This window comes from Muntiacus reevesi, chromosome 2 (genome assembly GCF_963930625.1).
Source record: "Muntiacus reevesi chromosome 2, mMunRee1.1, whole genome shotgun sequence".
Lineage (NCBI taxonomy): Eukaryota > Metazoa > Chordata > Mammalia > Artiodactyla > Cervidae > Muntiacus > Muntiacus reevesi.
In genome coordinates, this window is record NC_089250.1 from 140,653,299 (window position 1) to 140,675,376 (window position 22,078).

The 22,078-nt window shown below is 35.6% G+C and overlaps 1 protein-coding gene across 1 annotated transcript in view; it reads right to left on the reverse strand.

Moving 5' to 3' along the window:
• The window catches only part of TM9SF3 (transmembrane 9 superfamily member 3), a 57,895-nt gene that overhangs the window by 4,168 nt on the left and 31,649 nt on the right, over positions 1-22,078 (reverse strand). The window contains exons 7-14 of the mRNA XM_065922988.1: positions 21,575-21,741; positions 17,145-17,239; positions 15,483-15,613; positions 6,612-6,751; positions 3,699-3,767; positions 2,712-2,858; positions 2,160-2,243; positions 1,959-2,035 (exon numbers count right to left, since the gene is read on the reverse strand). Of these exons, the coding sequence (XP_065779060.1) occupies positions 1,959-2,035; positions 2,160-2,243; positions 2,712-2,858; positions 3,699-3,767; positions 6,612-6,751; positions 15,483-15,613; positions 17,145-17,239; positions 21,575-21,741 (910 nt within the window). The remainder of the gene's footprint in view (positions 1-1,958; positions 2,036-2,159; positions 2,244-2,711; positions 2,859-3,698; positions 3,768-6,611; positions 6,752-15,482; positions 15,614-17,144; positions 17,240-21,574; positions 21,742-22,078) is intronic.

The following is a 22,078-nucleotide window of genomic DNA, read 5'->3' on the forward strand; positions in this document are numbered from 1 at the left end:
TCAGAAAAAAAGGAGGTAAAGTGGGAAAAGAAGGAAGACAAGACTGGATACAAGTTGACAATTACTGATGTTAGGTGTGTTAGGTACATGGGGACTCACTACATATATACTACTGTTTCTCTTTTTGTATATATTTGAAAATTCCCCATAATTAAATATAAAAAATATTTTAAAAAACCCACCCAGACAATAAAGGAAACCTATTTTTGTAATAAACAGACACTTATTTTTTATTATGAAATTATTATATTATCCTTGAAAATTAGTGATAATTCACCTTAAAATAGCTATATATAAGTTCTTACAAGATAAGTGGAAATAACCATTCAATTTTAAAAACTGAATTCTTTTTAATTTAAAGTATCTGTAAAATTTTAGGTAGAATCAAAAATTTAACTGGCATAATACAGTACTAGTCCAATAAGCAAATTCAATTTTTGAGACTTATAAAATATTGTTCCCTTTTGAGCAGAGATATGTTTAAAAGCAAAATGGTGTCAATCTAGAGAATCATTTTTCTTAATCTTATGAGTATCTTAAGAACAACCTTAAAAAATATTACTTTATAAAAGGAAGAGACTGAATATGCTCTCTAGAAAAATAAATGTCCTGGGAATAATACCAAACTTAATTTTTTAAAAACTAAAATGCTATGCTCAAAACATAGTCTGCAGCAATCTAATTATTTCCCCCTTAACAAAAATATTTTTTTTTCTACATTAAAAAAAATATATATTTTTCTTTCAATTACTGATTGAAAAAGCATATTAGCAATATAACCAGATGAGTATGTATAATTTTTGTATTATGATGACATTTTAATCATTTCCAGTGTGAACTTGTTCCCCTCCCTGACAAAAACAGATTAGCACTGAAGGCATATAAACCCATTAAAGAATAAACGTTGGGACATTGCCAGAACAGCAGGGAACTGTAAATGTGCCAGGACTGTCAGGCAGCAAGATGAAATTTCAACAGGAAAAGCATTCAAAAATTTAGCTATTAAGTAGGGGCACTACGATTCACAATCAAGACTGGCCCCCCAAAGTCCTGCTCCTCCCCAAAACTCCCCACCACGTCTCATATGTCTTACCATCTAATAACAGACCTGCATTATACCTGGTGCTTTATACACACGACACTATTACAGATAACTACTCTGAAAGATAAGCCCATTTTATAGATTAGAAACTGAGACTTAGGTTAATATGCCCTCCCATGGCCACAAAGAAGGTTAAGTGGCAGCATGGAGATCTAATCCAGATCTCTTAGGCTTTTCAGTCCATGTCTTTTCCATTTTTCATGGTGCCTCTAAAAAGTTCTTTCTTCATTTTCTAGCTATTTCACACACACTATACGCTCTATTTATGGTGATGACTATTACCTCTTCCATTTAATGGAAGACTGTAATAGATCCATGAAACAGTGGTATTATCCTCCTTTTATAGACGCTTGGCGAGCTTGGGGAATTGGATCAAGGTATAGAACCACAGATTGCACAGCCAGAACTTAAGCCCAGTCTGCAAACACCCAAGTGTGTACTCATAACCAATCAATTGTGCTGCCTCCTAGACACTCTTACCTCAATGAACAGGGGAACAGAAACTTCCAAACAAAAATCATTTGGCCAAAACCTTAACTTGTTTACACAATAATCTTTTCCAAACAATCTAAGCTTAAAAAAAAAAAGGCAATTCTCAACATGAATGAAAAACTAATTGTGGTATGGGAAACAGTGCTATACACAATTATTAAAAACAGGAAATGAGAGAAATCAGTGAGATAATAAATTAGATTTTGAGGAATAGTTAAAAGGACTGAAATCAGATGTCTGAGTTTCTTTTGGTGTTCCTGATCAAACAATAGAAGGTTATTTCTCAGTTTCCAAAAACTGTATTTTTCTGATTCAGAAACACTCAGAGATTTACTCATGATATTCCAAGAATTTCAGAACTTACCACACATTATCCCCAAGGCTGTGCTAAATACCGCCATATATCCAAAGTAAAATGATGTTTGAAATAAGCCGTACATCCTGAAATAAAACAAAAAAATTATATACAGCATATCCATTTTTACTTTCAACATAAGGCCTAAATTCTAGCATTTAAATGATACTTAGTTTCTAAAATACAAAATGAGAAAATGTCTCCACTTACTTTGTTTTGAAAAAATAGTAGTAAAAGGAATACATGTAAACATAAATTGCAGTGGATGCAGCAGAGAGAAAACTTGTCCATTGCCTAAAGAAAAAATAACTCTTTTGAATGGATCACACTGAAAGATTTTAAAGCAAAGCATTTTATGAAAACATCCTTTATGATTCTATATATTTAAAAACAAATGCATGTATAATGGCATTTAAATATATTAACAAGGAGAAAGCCAAAGAACTGGAAGGAGAGACCCTAAATTTTGTCAGATTTCGAATTACAAATGACCCTAAATAAACCACTTCCTTTTTCAAATGTCTCCTCATGTTTAAAATAGTGACCCTCATTAATATTCCCAATTTTTTTGACTGATACTATTCTTTTCTCTAAAATTGTCAGTATTTTTTTTTTAATCGTCAATATTTTTATAATTGAAAAAACTCCTACACTGTCTTAAGAAAACTTGTATATAGACTTTTACTTCACTTGATACATTTCAAATGCAACCTTATCTGACACTACATGGCCCCAGAAGCCCCTCGCAGAGTAGGTACTCACCACCTGTAGTCCTCCGCATTGAGTAGAAAGTACGTGCACACGATGGTCACACAGACAGTCACGATGCACAGGATGACGAGCACCAGCATCATGAAGCCATAGACATAGTAGATCTTGTACGCCCAGAAAGAGGTGAAGATGAAATACCTAAATACAGCCCAACAAAGACACAGTTTTCCAATCTTCATTCATAAAACTTACCCTGTTCTTGCTAAATCTCATCTGCACCTTAGTTATCACTTAAATCTCAATAGTTTTCTTCCAAGCAACTTTCAACAGTTTCCCTTCCTCCCCTTTCATCTCTAAGTAAACTGAATAAATGAGAAGCTTTAGGAGTGTACTGTGGAAAGAAAAATGAAAACAGCTAAAAATTCATATTTTTAAAATAAATTCTCTCATTTATTTTTTTCTGCATACTACTATACAAGCAACACAGTTTATAAAACACCCGATTAAATTTTTTTAAAAGGTTTGATATGGTAATAATGTATAAAATTAGGAAAATAAAAATAATTAGGAAAAGAAAGTCTAAGAAAGCTCTATGCCATTTTCACAGGACTGCAAGAGAAAGGGCACTATGATTTTATACCAAAAAAAAGATCCTTTCTCCTAATTCCATTACACAAGCCATCATTAAAACAAAAAGGGTTTTTTTAACCTCTTTTCTTTTCCTTGTTCCCTTCTGCTTGCTAGTTACTTTATCTATTACCCATTCTTTCAACAGGTATTTACAGAAGCCCTACACATATCAGAGAAGCAGCGAGAACAGAGTTAAACAGTCTCTACTCTCAAGGAGATGAGTTCAGCATGGAACATCAATAAAGGGACAATCATGACGCACCATGACAGGCGCTTCACCAATGCACCTAAGAGGAGCATCTAAGCAGTGCTCTGGGCAAGGGAAGGGGGAGCCACCCTAACTCCCATATTTCCTTTATCTTATTACAATTAAATCTCTCGAAACATAAATACATTGCCAAAACTTACATTTCAATAAAGATTGAGCCAAAAGGTAAAATTCCTCCTAGGCAAACAATAACTGCAGGCTCCATGAACCTGGAAAATATTAAAAATAACAGTGAACTTCTAGTATGATTTCCACATTATATTAACTCTGATAACAGGAATCAGAATACTTGGTACTTAAAAATAATCTAAAGGACAGAAATAAGCCAGTAAAGAGAAAAAACAAAAATTCAAAGAGACACAATATTGAAATGGGATTTCAAATTAGCCATAGTTAAAATTTTATTGTTAAAATTCTTTTTGGCATTAAAGCCCAAGATAAGAATTTCAGGAACACAAATTCTTGCTACTGGCAGAACTCAAGAAAAACTCTGTCTCCTGATCTATACTTTACAGTAACTTCTAAAAATTTTAGTCCTTTACTTACAGAAAGCCATAGGAAAAGAAAATATAAGTTTTGAAACTGCCTCCCCCATCTGAAATAATGTTTCCCAAATTGTGGCCTTGCCAGTCTCTTTGCTCATGCTTTCCTTGGTTCAGTAATTCCTTTTCCTTTGAATTATACAATTAAAGTATTATGAGTTCTGAGTTATAAAAGGAGTCAAAGAATGACTCAAAAATAAAATTCAAACCTCATTCATTTACTCAACAAATATTTACTGATTGCAGTCAGTAATTCTCCAACCCTGAATGCCCTCCCTTGTCTCATATTTCTTTTCCTGCAAGTACTGGCTCGAGTGTTCTCCCTATAATGCCCTTCCCAAGTCTCCCAGCCAGAGGTGGGTTCTTCGACTGCCTTCTGAACGTAACTCCAAGGCTGCACTTACCACACTATACTATACTAATTACTTATATAATTACTCACTAGATTATAAACCCTGGCAGGCAGAAGCTATTCATCTAGGTATTCCCAGTGCCTGGCATAGTACACTGCACATAAAAGACAGCAAACTACCATTTCTGACATGAACAAACTACAAAATTGAGAAGAAAATGAGTTGAGAGCTGAAAAAAAAAAATTAAAGATCATTTAATCTCATCTCCTTTCTTCCTTTTATAAGAAGTCAAGATCCACAGAGGTTAAAAATGACTTGCCTGCCAGATCTAGGATGTGGATTTTGGTTCCCATATAATGACATAGAGAAAATGAAGAGACATGCGAGCCTTTCCTATACCTAAACGTGACCCATGGTTAGTAAGGGTACAGGTTACTCCTTCCTCCCACCAATCTAGTGACCCAGAGGAACTTTTGTGATTTCTGACTAGGCTTTTACTTTAATCTTATCCTCCTCAGTAATGGGTGAAGGAACATCAGGATATCAATGGGCCTTAACAGGCTAATCTTGATTTGAAGAAGATAAAACTGACTTTAAAACACAGACTACATACGTCCTCATAGCACTAATCTAAAAAAAAGAAAAAAAAAATAGAACATGTATAATTCCGAAGACTAGAACAGATCACTCTCCTTTAAATTATGGGGCTATTTTATCCACCTTCCACTTCTGCAAATGTCTACATACCTCCAGGTCTTCAAAAGACTGTATAAGTACTTGAAAATAAGTAATATTTATAATACAGCAAAATATCTATGAACAGAGGTATTTCAATATATATCCCCTATTATGAATATGTAGAGTCTGCCATATAGCTGTTTTAAATGAGATGGGGAATAAAAAAATATGCAGTAAGATTGTTCTACTTATGTCTATAAGAATTAATAAAATAAAAAATGCAGAATAGCATAAATCAGCACTAAAACATTCAATATGCTAATTTTAAAGGGCAAAACATATGCACAGTGAGTTCACATTTTATTCAAATTTGAATTACAAAAATTAGAAATATAAACATATTAGTGAAATCTCATTTTATGCCCAAGGTTGAAAAAATATAAACCATCTCAAGTTAAAAATCCATCAAGAATCACTATTTCAAAGCCGAATAATGAACTATAAACTATGTTTAAACTACTGCAATAAAAGAACAGCTTTAGCTATTAAACAGAAATACCTGTCATCTTTTTGTCAGGATTAAATCTTGAATTACGGGAGATCCTCAAAAATACATTTTGTGCATAAAATGACAAAAATGTATCTAAGATTTCTATACTATCCCAGAAGTGAAGATAAAGAATGTAGGTCAGTAAATTATGTGCTCAGTCACATTCAACTCTTTGTGGCCCTATGGATTGGAGGCCGCCTGGCTCCTCTGCCCATGGAATTTTCCAGGGAAGAAAACTGGGGTGGGGTGCCATTTCCTACTCCAGGGAATCTTTCTGACCCAGGGATTGAACTGGCCTTTCCTGCATCTCTGGCATTGGCAGGCAGATTCTTTACCATTAGTGCCACCTGGGAAGCCCTAGTTCATCTCTCAATTGATTCAAAATATATGGCTATAAATGTGTGTCAATTTTGTTTTGAATAAAAAATGTGGAAAGGACACTGAAATTGTAAGCCAGGGGTTGGCAAACTTTTTCTGTAGAGGCTCAGATAATATTTCATGTTCTACAGGTGATATGGTTGGTGTCTGTCATAACTGTTTAACTCTGATGCTATAGTGGAAAAGCAGTCATAGACAATATGGGAATAAACAGGCGTGTCTATATTCCAACAAAACGTTATTTATAAAAATAGATTTGGTTTATAGGCTGCAGTAATACAACAGCTGCTGCGTTAGGTTCTATCCGCTTCTATGAACTAGTGTACTGACCAAAGCATTTGATTTCTCTGTGAATGGTACTAATATTCAAAAAGTGAAATAAAGATACCATTTATTACTACTCCTAATAATATGTTGAAGGAGAAAGAAAAAGACAAATCTTAAGTTTAAACTTATAAATACATGCCAATTCTAAAAGTTATGTATACGCAATAGCCTTAAGAATTTATATATTGTGAGAAGCAATCAAAGAAAATTTAGCATTCTCTTTACCATTTTTTCTCCGGTATGGGACGAGGCACAGCATTGACACGACAAGGAAAGTTGGGCTGACCTGACAGATTTCGGCCAAGTATTGTACCAACAAGATTTAGAGGAAGGATAACAAAAAAACAGATGCAACAAACAGCCACCTGTAAATTAAGTTAAAATGTGTGTGATTACTCAGAGAACAATAATATTAACAAAAACAAATAAAAGGATAAAAAAATTTAAACGCAATTTGATTATAAAAGAAAATGTTTAAGTTCAAAATGGGTTAAAACTGTGCAGAATACATACTAATATCAATAGGAAAAGAATGTGCTTTAAAATATTAGAATTAAACTAAATACAAGTTGAACCATATTTCCTATCAACTGTAGTTCCCAATATTTCCTATTCTTGCACATTGCCCCTGCCATAGTCCTTTTTTCTCTCAGTTTCAGCTGTCATGATTTTAACATAACTTTTATCTTTTATCATTATAACCAACTTATTTACTTGCCTATACTTCACTGAACTCCTAATAAGCTCAAGGATCTTTACACGTGTTATTTCCCTACTTCACAGGTGAAGAAAATGAGACAGAGAGGCTATGTGACTTCCCATGATCACACAGTTTAGTAGGTAGCCAAACTAAGATTTCAATTCAGATCTGCCTGTCTCATTCTGTCTGCTCGTTTCTATTCTACAGTGCTTTAGGATCTTAAAAATAAGAAAACATCACTATTCATGCATATATGTATATTACTAAAATAATATGACTATTCTCTGCCTATTAGTAATCCAAAGTCTAACATTACAGGGGAGACCATACAGAGATTCTAGAACCAAAGTTAAGGAAGCATTTTTTTTGTGATTTTTTTTTTCTTTTTTATATAAACTTGTACTCTTACAGAGACACACTCAAGCTCTTTCCAGCCAGCATGTAAATCAGGATTATTTCACTCTGAACTTCTAAAACTGAAACAGAACTGAATCACCTCTAGTATCTCTCAAATACATATTTTGGGGTTCTCATAAATCAACAGTGAGAGAAATGCTGAATGAGAATTGTGAAGAAATTAACTGAGAGAAATGAAGAGGTGTGGGGTAGAAAATCCACAGTGATGACACGAGAAGGAAAGAATCTAATTTGAAGCAACATTACTGAAAACTCTACATCTTCATTACACCCTGATGTGTGCTAGCATGTGTTTAGACAAACCAAAGAGTGTCATCATTTTCCCTTCAGGTAGTGCTTAGTCGCTCAGTCGTGTGCGATTCTTTGTGACCCCAGGGACTGTAGCCCACCAAACTCCTCTGTCCACGGGGATTCTCCAGGCAAGAATACTGGAGTGGGTTGCCATGTCCTCCTCCAGAGAATATTCCCAGCCAGGGATCAAACCCAGGTCTCCTGCATTGCAGGCGGACTCTACCATCTGAGCCACCAGGGAAGTCCAGTAAAACTCGTACAAAAGTAGGAGAGTTTTAAGAGTTCTGACATTCCATTTTAAAGCTCAGACTTAAAAACTCAAATCAGTGGTATCTCAGTTTAGATGTGTTAATAATATGAACTTTTGCTTATATGAATAATAAGAAAAGTGAAACATAAAAAATAGACAGATGTTTTAAAGATATTTTAAATACTAGGATATACTGTGAATTATACATATCCCATACTTGGGGGTTGAATTCTGTCTCAATTTTTGTTGTTTTTTAATTATTATTTTGCTACCATTAAGTATATAAAACTCATAAATATTAAAACATTGTAATAAGAGACCTATATATTTTCCCTTAATTTACCAGAACTCTAATTTCAAACAAGGACTGAAGAGAAGTTGTTGAGAAACATTCCTATGTGGAATGACATGGTCTAGCAAAGTAGTTTTCAAACTGTTCCACAGAACCCTCACGTCCTGCTGAAAAAAGTTTTAGTTAGGAATTCCACAAGCACTTGATTTGACTATCCTATTGAAAATAGCTTTTTTAAAAAAATTATTTTTAACTGTAAAAAAAATAAGGTGGGAGAAGTGTCAAGAGGGAGGGGACATATGTATACCTATGGCCGAGTAATAGTTGATGTATGGCAGAAGCCAACACAATATTGTAAAGCAATTATCCATCAACTAAAAATAAATTTTAAAAATAAAGTAAAAATAAAGAGCAACAAAAAAAATAAACAGACTCAAATTATTTTCATACCAAATATTAATACCTGGAGATACCACAGCCAGGTTAACTCATTTCATGTAAACTTCAGAATAAAGTTTCTTCTGCTATCTCTGTATATATATATATTTGGACTCCTAGTAAATGTATCACTGATTAGGAAGGCCTACACTGGTCTTTTGTTCTTCCGTCCCATACCCCACTCCCACCCAATTCTGGCCTGCACATACTTGCTCATTAAAAGCTTTATAAGCAAATGCACTATAGTACATGCATGTCATAAGCAATTAAGTGGCAGGTGAAGTGAAGGCATACCCTGCCTGTGTGCTCAAAGCATTAACAAAAGTCAATAAAGGAACCAATAAACAGTCTCATCAAGACATTATCACTGCTTATATTTGTTTAAATCCCCCTCCCCTTTTTCCTGACTTTAATACATGGTAAAAATGTGAGCAGTATGTTGGAAACTATTAGTGACTGAACTGTGAAACCAATTTCCTACTCCTTTATGTCCAAGTTCTGGATGAGTTTACTTGAAGAAATACTCTGAGACTGCAAGGCGAGCTGTTAAAAAGTCACATGGAACTAAATCATCTGTGAAGTCAGAATTTTTCTCAGTACTGATACTCAACCAAATAAACTGGTTACTAAAGAAGAATGTTATCTTACCCCTTGATATTAGATCTGTATTCATCACAACTTTCTTGCCTTCATTAAACTTAAAATGTTAAAGTACTGAATTAGCAAAATTTATTTAGACTAATAGAATCATGCTTATTATCTGCTTTCTTTCTTGGGTTTCTACATTAAGCTTTCATTTAACTTGAAATTTAGCAACTAAGAGTTAAAAAATCATTAGCCTAATACACTGGTGAAAACCCTGGAACTCAAACTAATATAGGGCCTTCCCTTAGGGCTTCCTAGCCTTTGTTCACGGATCAATGTAAAGTGAAAAGGTGGGGGGGGAGGGGGGGGAAGAACTCACTCCAGGTTGAGGGCGTCCCCTACTGACAAGAAGAACAAGTTAGAAACAAATACTGCATATCACTCCTTAATACCCCAAAGATGTACCAACTGGTCAACTATTCTCAATCTCACAAGGCAAGATTGTGAATATTATTTTACCTTTGTTTCCAAACTGGCCTTTTAAGGAAATCTGTGGTGTGAGTAAAATGGAAAGGGAGCAGGCAGCCCAAAATGTGCTATTTTGGAATGCTGCTGCTGCTGCTGCTAAGTCGCTTCAGTCATGTCCGACTCTGTGCGACCCCATGGACTGCAGCCTACCAAGCTCCTCCGTCCATGGGATTTTCCAGGCAAGAGTACTAGAGTGGGTTGCCATTGCCTTCTCCGTTTGGGATGCTAAAGGATATAAATTTCACTGAGGGTGACAGACAGTAATTGCTTATAGGTGGGGTGATTCTCAGGCTTCCCAGGTAGTGCCAGTGATTAAAAAACCCTCCTGCCAATGCAGGAGACATGAGAGACTCAGGTTCAATCCCTGGGTTGGGAAGATCCCTTGGAGGAGGGCACAGTAACCCACTCCAGTATTGCCTGAAAAATCCCATGGACAGAGGGGCCTAGTGGGCTACAGTTCATGGGGTCGCAAAGAGTTGGACACAACTGAATCGACTTAGCACAAGGTGACTCTTAGAAAATATATCATCTTCTCAGTCCTTATGTTTAGGTATTTCCTTGACATGTGCTCAGAGCAGACAATTTTTATTGCTCCTTTTCTACTTATACATTTTATACCTTTATGTTGATATAAAAAGTAGCTTCAATTTAAGCATGCTGACAATAATCAGGACACTGCCAACTCAAACACAAATACTTATAAGAAGCCTATCTTATAGATACTCTCAATACTTATTCTGATTCGTGGCAACTTCAATACTATAACAGAAGAAAACACTGGATTTGAAGTTAACAACTTATTCTACAGAGCTGGTCAAAAAGTTTGAGGTTTTCTGTAAGCTGGTATGAAAAACTCTGAATGAATTTTTTTGCCAATCCAATATAAAGCTAGCATTATCCTGATATCAAACCTTTAAAAAAAGATATTACAAGAAAACTGCAGATCAATACTTCTCATAAACATAGATGCAAAACAACAAAAAAGAACAAATTTCAGCAAATTAAATCAAGCTATATATAAAATGGATAATAAAGTGAAAGTGAAGTCATTCAGTCGTGTCCGACTCTTTGCGACCCCATGGACTGTAGCCTACCACACTCCTCCGTCTGTGGGATTTTCCAGGCAAGACTACTGGAGTGGGTTGCCATTTCCTTCTCCAGGAGATCTTCCCAACCCAGGGATTGAACCTGGGTCTATTGTAGACAGACACTTTACCGTCTGAGCCACTACATCATAACAAATTGAGGTCTATCAATGGAATTCCAGATTGGTTTAAGATTTAAAAATCAATCAATGCAATCCACCGTATTATCAGACTAAAAAAAAGAAAAATCACAGATCATCTCAAAAGGTGCAGAAAAAATTGTTGCAAGAGCCAACCTCCCTCCACAATAAAACAAACTCAGCAAACTAGGAATAAAGGGGAACTTCATCAACCTGATGAAGGACATGTGTGAAAAAACGACAGGTAACATTTCTTGATGGCATAAGGCTGAATACCTTGCCCCTAAGACTGGGAACAAGATAAAGAGTCTGCTCTCACCTCTTCTGTTCAACACTGAACTGGAGGTTCTAGTCAGTGCAATAAGGCAAGAAAAAGAAAAGAACTAGAGGCTCTAACCAGTGCAGTGAGGCAATAAATGGTATACAGATTAGAAAGGCAGAAGTAAAACTGTTTATTCTTAGACAACACAATATATGCAAAAAATCTCTGGGAATCTACAAAAAAGAAATAAGAACTAATAAGTGAGTTTAGCCAAGTTGCAGGATGCAAAGCCAATATGCATAAATCAACTGTTTTTCTATACACTAGGAACAAGCAACCAAAATTTTTAGTTTAAGAAATACCATTTATGAATAAAATAAAAAATATGAAATACTTAGGAGTAATTTCAATAAAAGCTGTACAAAACCAAAACATTAAAATCTACAAAACATTACCAAGAAAAAGTAAGGATGTCTAAATAAATCAAGAGATATACCATGTTCATTAATCAAGTCTCAATATTGTTAAGATGTGAATTCTTCCCAAATTTATCCAATAGATTTAACGGAATTCTAATCAGGTTTTTCTGTAGAATCTGACAAGCTAATTCTAAACTTCACATGGAAATGCAAAGAACCTAAAAAATCCAAAACAACTTTGAAAAAGAATTTGATTTCAAGACTTATTGTAAAGCTACAATAATCAACACAGTGTGATACTGGAAAAACAAACCAACCAACCAACCCAAATCAATCAATGCAACAACAAAGTAGAAAAGATAGTCCAGAAATAGATCAACAAATATATGGTCAATTGATTGTACTCTTCTTACAACCTTTGAGAGATCACAAAATAGCACCCATCCATTAATCTTTGTCTCCATTCTTTCCTCACTGTGTTAATTTCTGATTATACCTCATGAATTTCATTTCTGAGACCCCTGAATTCTCATGACATTTTCCCAGTAATGGTAAAATATTTGGATCATGAGAGAGCATTTCCCTAAATATTTGTGAAATCTTTTTTCCTAAAACATAGGGTACATTTCTGGTAATTCCCCTCCCAGGGTAAAACAATCTTAAAATGACAAACATGGCTCATGACCTCCTACTTCTCCATCAACTACTCTACCCACTGAGAGACTAAATCATAAAGTATAAGTCACAGATCTATCGGTGCATTCTGAGGTGAATGATATTTAGATTGAAAGGTTATCAGTTTCTATGCTACTTTGCCTCTATGAGTTTAAAACTCTGCAATTTGGTTCTCTGTCCTTTGAAAACCTCCAATATCATTAAGAATCTGAGATTTACAACCAAGAGAAGACTTGATGCCTAAAACATTTTTTCAGAATACCCTGGCAAATCTTTCCTCACTCCCAGGAAACCCTTACAGGACCAAAACTCTGGGTATGATACTTAAATCATTTTTGAACAAATTCCAAAGGAAAAAGGTTTTACTTTATCAGATTCAATTTAATTTGAAGTACACTCTCTCTAACTCTCTGTAGTGTCTTGGCCAGAATAAGCCAACTTTAGGAACAGGTATGTTCATCTCTGAACCATCTTTGACCCCAAATTTCATTTAAATGCTCTCTTATAGAGTTTTGTAATATTCTCTAGCAATCATGCCTTAAGACTAGATGCTAGACATTAGCTTAGATTACTGTTACCACCCTCTATTTATGTTTCTTTTACCTTTAATAAGCTGCTAAGATTGACAAGTACTCAACAAGTTTAATCTGGCATGGATTTAATGGCTTTTATGTACAGGTACATATGACCAGAGAATTTGGGGTCCAGAGACAAACTTCTCCCACTTTCAATCTTATCTTGGGCTAGTCCTAGGGACAACAGTAGTATTCTGACAGAACTCTGGACTCCAAGTGGACACAATCCCCATTGTTCTGGTGCCTCTGCAGGGCAACACAGAAGCTGAAGTCACTCTTACTAAGAATGAATTAAGCCCTCAATTGCGGACTCTCTGAGAAAACAGAACTAGAGCGAAGATTACCCAGAGAAAGGGCTCAACAGGCATGAAATCAAAGGAATAGGGATAGAATAAGCCTGGGGAAGAGTATACAGGATTATTTGAAGACTCTGATTTTAAACGAGGGTATTAAAGTAAGGGATCCAGTTTCTCAGACATATGGGACTTGGGAACTTTACAACTAACAGATCCATCCTCAGATGCTAAGAACTAGAATCAGGTAAACACTAGAGATTGGGTTTAAAGTAGGACAGATAAACTGGCATAGGATGAAGCCCTGGGCATTGAAATTTTTTAAACTTCCATGTGATTCTATGTGTATCCAAGGTTGGGGACCATGGAGTTTATGAAAATAATATAACCATTTCCTTCATAATGTCAACAAGTCAAATAACTTAAAATACAAATTTAAGTAGTTAAAACACTTAATGGACAACTAGGTCAAATATCTCAATTCTTACATTTCATGTTCTAAACAAATTACAATACTCTTAAAAGGAAGAAAAAATTTTAGACCACACACCTGATTACAACCTGAAAGCAGTATTCCTTCATTACAAAGACCAGGACATTAAGACCAGGACATTGTAGGAGGATGCTAAGCACCAACAGCCAGTCTTTTTATACAATAAAGATCAATTTTATAAACCATCTCTTGCTCAGCACAGAGTCTGATACTGTACTTGAGTAATCAGTCAGTATTAAAGTATCTAAAGATAAATTACTTTGAATGTTAACAATTAAAACCCCATTTACAGAGTGGCAACATTTATAATTTTTATGAAACAAAGCAACTTTGAAATAACATTTCACCATAACAAATTAAAAACTTTATGATAAAAATTATAACAGAATCTGACTTTTAATTTTTAAAGCCCTATGATAGTAATTCATTTGGCAGATCACCTCTAAGTAACTTGACTCTCTCTATATAATTTCTGATGGCCTAGAACTACTGTAAAACAAATTATTTTCCAGTTCTCAATGTTACTAATTCTTTTACCCTTTCCTAACCATTATCAGTATCCGTGGCTTGCAAAAACAAAAACCAAACCAAAAAAAAACCTTCCAATTTTGAAGCAATCTGCAAAATATTCCTAAATAAAAATTATTAAAGATTTAATAAAAACATATATGCAAGGTATCTCTGAAAAACTTGGACTGTAAAACAACCAATCATCTGGACTTTTCTGAGACCATTCAATAACTCCCATATGATAGAAAGAAACCCAAACAAGGTTAAAATTCAGAGATATGGGTTCCAGTTGCAGTTCTGCCATTAAATCTGTATGACGTTAAACGTTACATTACCTCTCTGAAAAACAGTAACCACCTTGCAACTTGCATGTGTGTGTGTGTGCGTGTGCATGTCTGCACAAGTGTACACTAAGACTAAAGTCTACTCTAGGCCTAAAATTCTGTTTCTAGTAAAATGGTAACAACTGGAAGAATCAAGAGACTGTGAGTTACCTCTATGAAGCACCAGTATTCCTGTGCTTTAGTTTTAATATATTTAAAAAATTTAAAACGTTTCAAACTCTGTGATAACATGTAAGATATAAAATAGGATTTAAATATTTATAGCACATAAGTTATCAATATTAATATAAATGCTTTCATGAGGTTCTAAAAATAGTACAGTTACAAAAAAAAAAAAATGCTAGTCTTCACTTCCTACCACTGCACTCAACTATCACCTTAAAACACCCATGTTTCTTGTGTGTCATCATCCTTCCTCTGAAATATACTCACCAGTTTCCCTCATTTCTAATAAAACAATACAGTGTTCTCTTTTGTCTTACTTTAAAGTTGACCTTTCACTTCATTGGTTGACAAAAACAAGAAAAAACTTTCTTTACCTAACTTTCCAGGACTGAGTAGGGACTGGCTGCAAATAGTAAAAAAAAAAAAAAAAAAAAAGGTAGCTGTTATACTTAAGGTACCTCCTAGTTTAGAGGTACCCTGGATAGACAGTAGAGCTCATATTAGAATGCTTATCAGTCAGTCAGTCAGCTCAGTCATGTCCGACTCCTTGCGACCCCATCAACTGCAGCATGCCAGGCCTCCCTGTCCATCACCAATATACTCTCAGTCTAAAAGTAAGATTCGAGCAACTCACCATTGTTCCAAAAGGAATGGCTCTCGAAGCATGGTAATAAATGGCTATAAAATTGATGAAGAAGGCAGTGCCACACACCATAGCTGGGATGAGGAATGCACCAATGAACATCTGCTTTATCCATCTCCTTCCTGAAAGAAAAGGGAAACTAACAATCAGAGAAGCTAGGTAGACAGACATACATCAATGTTTGAAAGATGGCTATTTCTCTTATTAAGTTCCAACTCTTTTCTAGCATTCTCTTATCCTATACTTTCAATGTAGGACATGGACATGATCAGATCTCCTCAGGACACTGTCAATCAGAAAATAACCTTTAGATTACTCTTGGTAAGATCTGATACTCCTAAGCTTAAGTCTGAACTCTGCCAACTTTCAAGAACAAGTGTAGTAAAGTTAAGTTTGGTCCGGTGTTCTTCACTTGCAATCAGACTAAAAGTGAATTTATGTTCAATTTCCTGTTTTGAGTAACCTATTCCTCATGTGGAAACTTTTCTAGAGACCATAAACTGTACAGCTCTTAGCCTAACCAGTTTTCAGATCAAATTCAAAGCAGGCATTACCTCAGGCATCCTTACTTCCTCAGGATGGTAGACCTGTGTGCTAAGACTCATTTCCCATATCTAGAGGGAGAACAGAGAAACTGAACAGCTAACTAAAATAGTCAGGAATCTGCAATGACACTCCTTCAGGCAATCCAAAGAATTATCTCTGTTTACAGTATAGACCACATTAAGTGTGACAGGACCAATTTTTTTTAAAAGCCCGTGGTAAACCAGGATATCCTGGGGGAATTTTAAATGATCCTGTGCTCTGAGCTCCTCTAGCCTATATGTCTAGCCTACTAAAAGGGCAGGATCCTCTAATGCTCAGGAAGGGCTAGGAAAATCACAGTAGGAAGTCTCTATCCTGAAGAATATAATTTTAACATCTTTCAACAACCTTTCATTCATAAACTGAAATATGCAAATCTACTACTTTTATCACTTTTCTGACCCCAACCAATTATAGGAAAAACAAAGGAACTTAAAGACCTTTAATGCCATCACAGAAAGAAACACCACAAGGCAGAAACCTCACATCGTACGTGAACACCCACCATTTTCAGGTCACAATAGTAAAGCAGCAGGGGGGTATTTCAGATGAAGCTCCTTTAGCAAAAGATTGTGACAGAAAATCTTTCTGCAGGATCCTTTGATAAGTATTTAAGGGTCAACAGAAATAAACAGCTTTCCTTCCTATTATCCTTCCACTGCCCAGACATATATCCATAAACCATGAAATATGCCTTTATGTTCAGTTGTAAAGCTATAGAGTATAGAGTCTATGAGGAAGCCTCCCATGGAGCACTACTAGGGAATTAGACACCTCAAAGCAAAATAATATTAGTAACTTAAATACACTCTCTCCCACAGCTTCCTCAGGCCTAACTTCACAGTGGACAATGGAGATAATCTACTAATTATTCATAATTTTAGGAAATAAAATGTAAGGATTCTATAAAAAGCAGATGAGAACATGTAACAGGTTTGGTGGAGATTATGTGAAACTGGATAACAAATAACTTTAAAATGGCTGTACTGCCCATTTTAAACTACATACACCTTACAGTGAAATATTAGAATCTGTAATTAAAAACACAAACAGTAACTCAGAAATTACCTCCTTGTCTAGCATACAGACTTCCTCCAAAATAACCATTCACTGGAGATGTAGCAGCATAGACAAATATGGCTGTACTGAGCATTGACCCCCTCCTAAAAAGGCAAAACAACATATATGATAAACTAAAACCAATGATTTAAAGAAAATATCATACAGTCTATCACATTAACATCAGTTTAATATCAAAGACAAATTTAGCAGTAACAGAAAAAATGTATTCCTGGACTGCAGCGGACCTCAAAAGTTTGCCCAGTAAATGAATTTCTAGTTAAAATTGCATGTAAATGGTAACAGACTGATCCTACTTTTTTTTAATTTGAAGTTAAATTTCATAATATTCCTAACAAACATTTCACATTTCTTTGGCAAACATACTAGAAGCTGGCACTAAAACTGTTTCACAACCTTGTGAACCAATCGCATCACATGGCAAAGAATATTCATCTGTTAAGAAAATTAATTAGAATATTTCTCTTTATAGTTTAACTGCTTAAGAGTCTCTTGCCTGCTGACAGAAATAAGATGGAAGTACTGTAACCTATATTACTACTATTACTTTAAATGGTATAGTACTGAGACTTCTATTTAGTTTCCCTTATACTGTTAAAACGGTTTTAAAAATCCGTTGTCTACAAATCAACATTAACTCAGATCAATAATTTCTAACCTCTTCTTCCAGTAATGCTATCTAGGCAATACAGATCAACTCCCCTATTGAACAAAACTGGACAAAGATATTTTAAATGCCTAATTGCAAAGAGAAATATTAAAATGATAAAATGACAGCATCATCTGCTATAATATAGAAATGTACTTAACTAAAAATAAAGACCATTTCTGAAACTCACCACAACTAGGAAGGTAAAAGTCTGTAGACAGAACGTATAGCCTTGTTAATTTGAGTTAAAGAATACTCTTTTAAATACAACCTACAAGAATATTACACTAATGTGTGTTCTGGAAGGAAACACAACTTTTAAAAATTAACCATCTTCTGGATAATAATTATTACATTCCACTGTCCGTCTACGTAGACTTACAAAGGCACCATACAGTCTTGAAATATGTACCACTTTTCTGCTCAAACACTTAAGCTCAATTTCTTAATGTGTATGTTAAAACACTATATAATATTCAATTACATAAATATATAGCTAAATAGAAACATGGCAGCAATATGTTTGTTTCCCATGTTTAAAAAATTGTGGGTTTCTCAAAGTTAATCAGTTTGAAAAGCCAAATTTGTTTTTTCAAGAATACAATTAAACATTGCAAGTACTAACTTTTTTTTCCAGACTATCATTAACAAATTGATCCATTTTGCTTATTACCGGGTGTGTGGATACTGACACAGACACTGAAGATAATAATAGTCCCTTCACAGGGCTGATGTGAGGATTAAATGAGCTAATGAGCAAAAAGCTACTAACATGGAACCTCAATAAGGTTACTTACTCTGATCTCATAATAATATTCATAGGTGTAGTACTTATCATGTAAGTGATTAAATATGTTCACTTCAAATGGTAGAAAAACCACTGATAACAATGACAGGCTTAAATAACAATGCATGACTTGCCTGCTAATAACCATCTATTAGGTGCGGATTCTTATTTCTAAAAGCTGAAGGTCTTTAAGCAGAAGAGCTTCAGCATTAAAAAATGAACTGCCAACATTGAAATACTAACATTTGAGAAAGAACAAAGCAAAAATTTGGATTCTCGGAGAGGCTGCCTGTGTGTGTGCTAAGTCGCTTCAGTCGTGTCTGACTCAGTGTGACCCTATGGACTGCAGCCTGCAGGCTCCTCTGTCCATGGGATTCTCCAGGCAAGAGTACTGTAGCGGGTTGTCACTTCCTCCTCCAGGAAATCTTCCCAACCCAGGGATCGAACCTGTGTCTCTTATGTCTACCTACACTGGCAGGCAGGTTCTTTACCACTAGCACCACCTGGGAACCCCCTAGGAGAGGTTCAGTTCAATTCAGTTCAGTTCAGTTCAGTCGCTCAGTCATGTCTGACTCTTGTGACCCCATGAATCGCAGCACGCCTGGCCTCCCTGTCCATCACAAACTCCTGGAGTTTACTCAAACTCATGCCCAACAAGTCAGTGATGCCATCCAGCCATCTCATCTCTGTTGTCCCCTTCTCCTCCTGCCCCCAATCTCTCCCAGCATCAGGGTCTTTTGCAATGAGTCAATTCTTCGCATGAGGTGGCCCAAGTATTGGAGTTTCAGCTTCAGCGTCAGACCTTCCAATGAACACCCAGGACTGATCTTCTTTAGGATGGGCTGGTTGGATCTCCTTGCAGTCCAAGGGACTCTCAAGAGTCTTCTCCAACATCATAGTTCAAAAGCATCAATTCTTCAGCACTCAGCTTTCTTCACAGTCCAACACTCACATCCATACATGACCACTGGAAAAACCACAGACTTGACTAGGCGGACCTTTGTTGGCCAAGTAATGCCTCTGCTTTTTAATATGCTATCTAGGTTGGTCATAACTTTCCTTCCAAGGAGTAAGCGTCTTTTAATTTCATGGCTGCAATCACCTTCTGCAGTGATTTTGGAGTCCAGAAAAATAAAGTCTGACACTGTTTCCACTGTTTCCCCACCTATTTCCCATGAAGTGATGGGACCAGATGCCATGATCTTAAGTTTTCTGAATGGTGAGCTTTATGCCAACTTTTTCAGTCTCCTCTTTCACGTTCATCAAGAGGCTTTTTAGTTCCTCTTCACTTTCTGCCATAAGGGTGGTGTCATCTGCATATCTGAGGTTATTGATATTTCTCCCAGCAATCTTGATTCCAGCTTGTGCTTCTTCCAGCCCAGCGTTTCTCATGATGTACTCTGCACAGAAGTTAAATAAGCAGGGTGACAATATACAGCCTTGACGTACTCCTTTTCCGAATGTGGAACCAGTCTGTTGTTCCATGTCCAGTTTGAACTGTTGCTTCCTGACCTGCATACAGGTTTCTCAAGAGACAAGTCAGGTGGTCTGGTATGCCCATCTCTTTCAGAATTTTCCATAGGTTATTGTGATCCACAGTCAAAGGCTCTGGCATAGTCAATAAAGCAGAAATAGATGTTTTTCTGGAACTCTCTTACCCACTACTAAATACCCAATACTAAATTCTAACACTGTGACTATATAGTCAGTGTCAATTCCATAGTGATGAATTTAATCCAGTATTTAATGTGAAGGATGATGTAGTCTCATGTAGAAAAGGGCTTCCCAGGTGGCACTAGTGATAAAGAACCTGCCTACCAGTGCAGCTTTTCTTGAATTTGAGATTTAGTTTACTTGAAATATATTCTATCCTAAAATTAGAACTATCTACAAGACACTGAAGTTTAGGTTTTGGCCAATTATTTTAAGGTTTATGTGGTAACTAAAATACAAAGGTTATATTAAAAAAACTAACACACATTCATTTCAGGTCAGTGAGCACTGACTGAGGAACCTGAACACACAGAGCTCCTCAAGCACTCGGAGATCACAAAAGGAAGACCCAGTCTCTACTCTCAAGAGACTGACAGTCCAGTGCAAGGAAAAACCAGTTATAGTTAAACATTTAATGTGTAACTACAGAGCCATGCTTTCAGCAACAATTTGCCACTTGTCCACTAATGCCAGGCATATATAAGCAAGCACCATCAGGAACTGAAACAGAGGTACGAAATGTAACAGGAGACAAGTGTCATTCTGATTGAGGACTTCATGGGGTGGCATCTACACCCCAGGCTCAGTGTTTGCTTTGTTGAGGTCATGGCTCTCTGAGCACAAGGTTATAGGACTACTCAATAAAGACTCAAGATATCCATGAATGTACAACTTTTTCTTAGGATCCAAAGGCCTCACATTAAAGATTTCTTGCAACTGGTTTTGTCTTCAAAGAAACAGTGTACCAGAAACCATGTAAAGATGGAATAAAGGAAAAACCATGCAATTATTGATCTAACCTCATGTGCCTTTTCCACCACTCTTTTTAGTGTTATCTACAATGCTTTCTTCTATTCTGTAGAGCTCCAAATTTTGGAGGCAAATGTGAAGTACTAACTCACTAAACGGGTAATCCTTGCGTGCTTCTTAGAAGATCTAATTGGACCTTCAGCTTTCATAAAAGTATCCACTCACTTTGCCAAAGAACTCTTGATTTGTAACTCTGCTCATACCTCTCATGAAAAACAATCTTTATAACCAAGCAAAGTACTCAATAAGGTTAGTAATTTTAAAAGATAACAGGAAAGTATATTTATTATAGCTGCAGAATACTATTCACTATTTGTTTGCAATAATGGCAGTTATGCTTTTTAAATTCTAAGATAATTAGGATCAGCAGATATTTAATATCATTGACTTAAAGGTTCAATTATTAAAACTATTCAAGAACAACAAAAAAGTAATAAAGTTATAAACATATGAACTTACTCTGTATACAGATCTTCTATCATTGCAACAATAATAACAATGAGAGACACAGCAAATATCTGACATCCAGAACCAATGAGAGAGGAAAATATCAGTGGGTGACTTGATGGTCTAAATACATCTCCATGCACCTGCTTCCATCCATACTCATCTCCAAGGTCTCTATCCTATATATATATATAAGTGTTGAGAGAAAAGAAAATAATCCAGAATGAAATTAAAATACATAAAATAGCTTAAAAAATTACAACTACAGTTCTAAGTTCCCTCCCTACAAACTTAGAGCTATTAAAAGTTTCAAAATATCAAGAAAAGACATTTCAAATTTAAAATAATTTCTGACTTAATAACTTATTATGTTATAAAGTGTGATATTACTGAAACTCAGAAAGGTGGCTCCTGGTTGTACTCAGAAAATCTCAAAGAATGGAAAAAGAAAAGGTCTAGGAGCAAAAGAAATGGTCACACAGGGAGAAAAGCCCAGCAGCTCTGAACATTACCTTC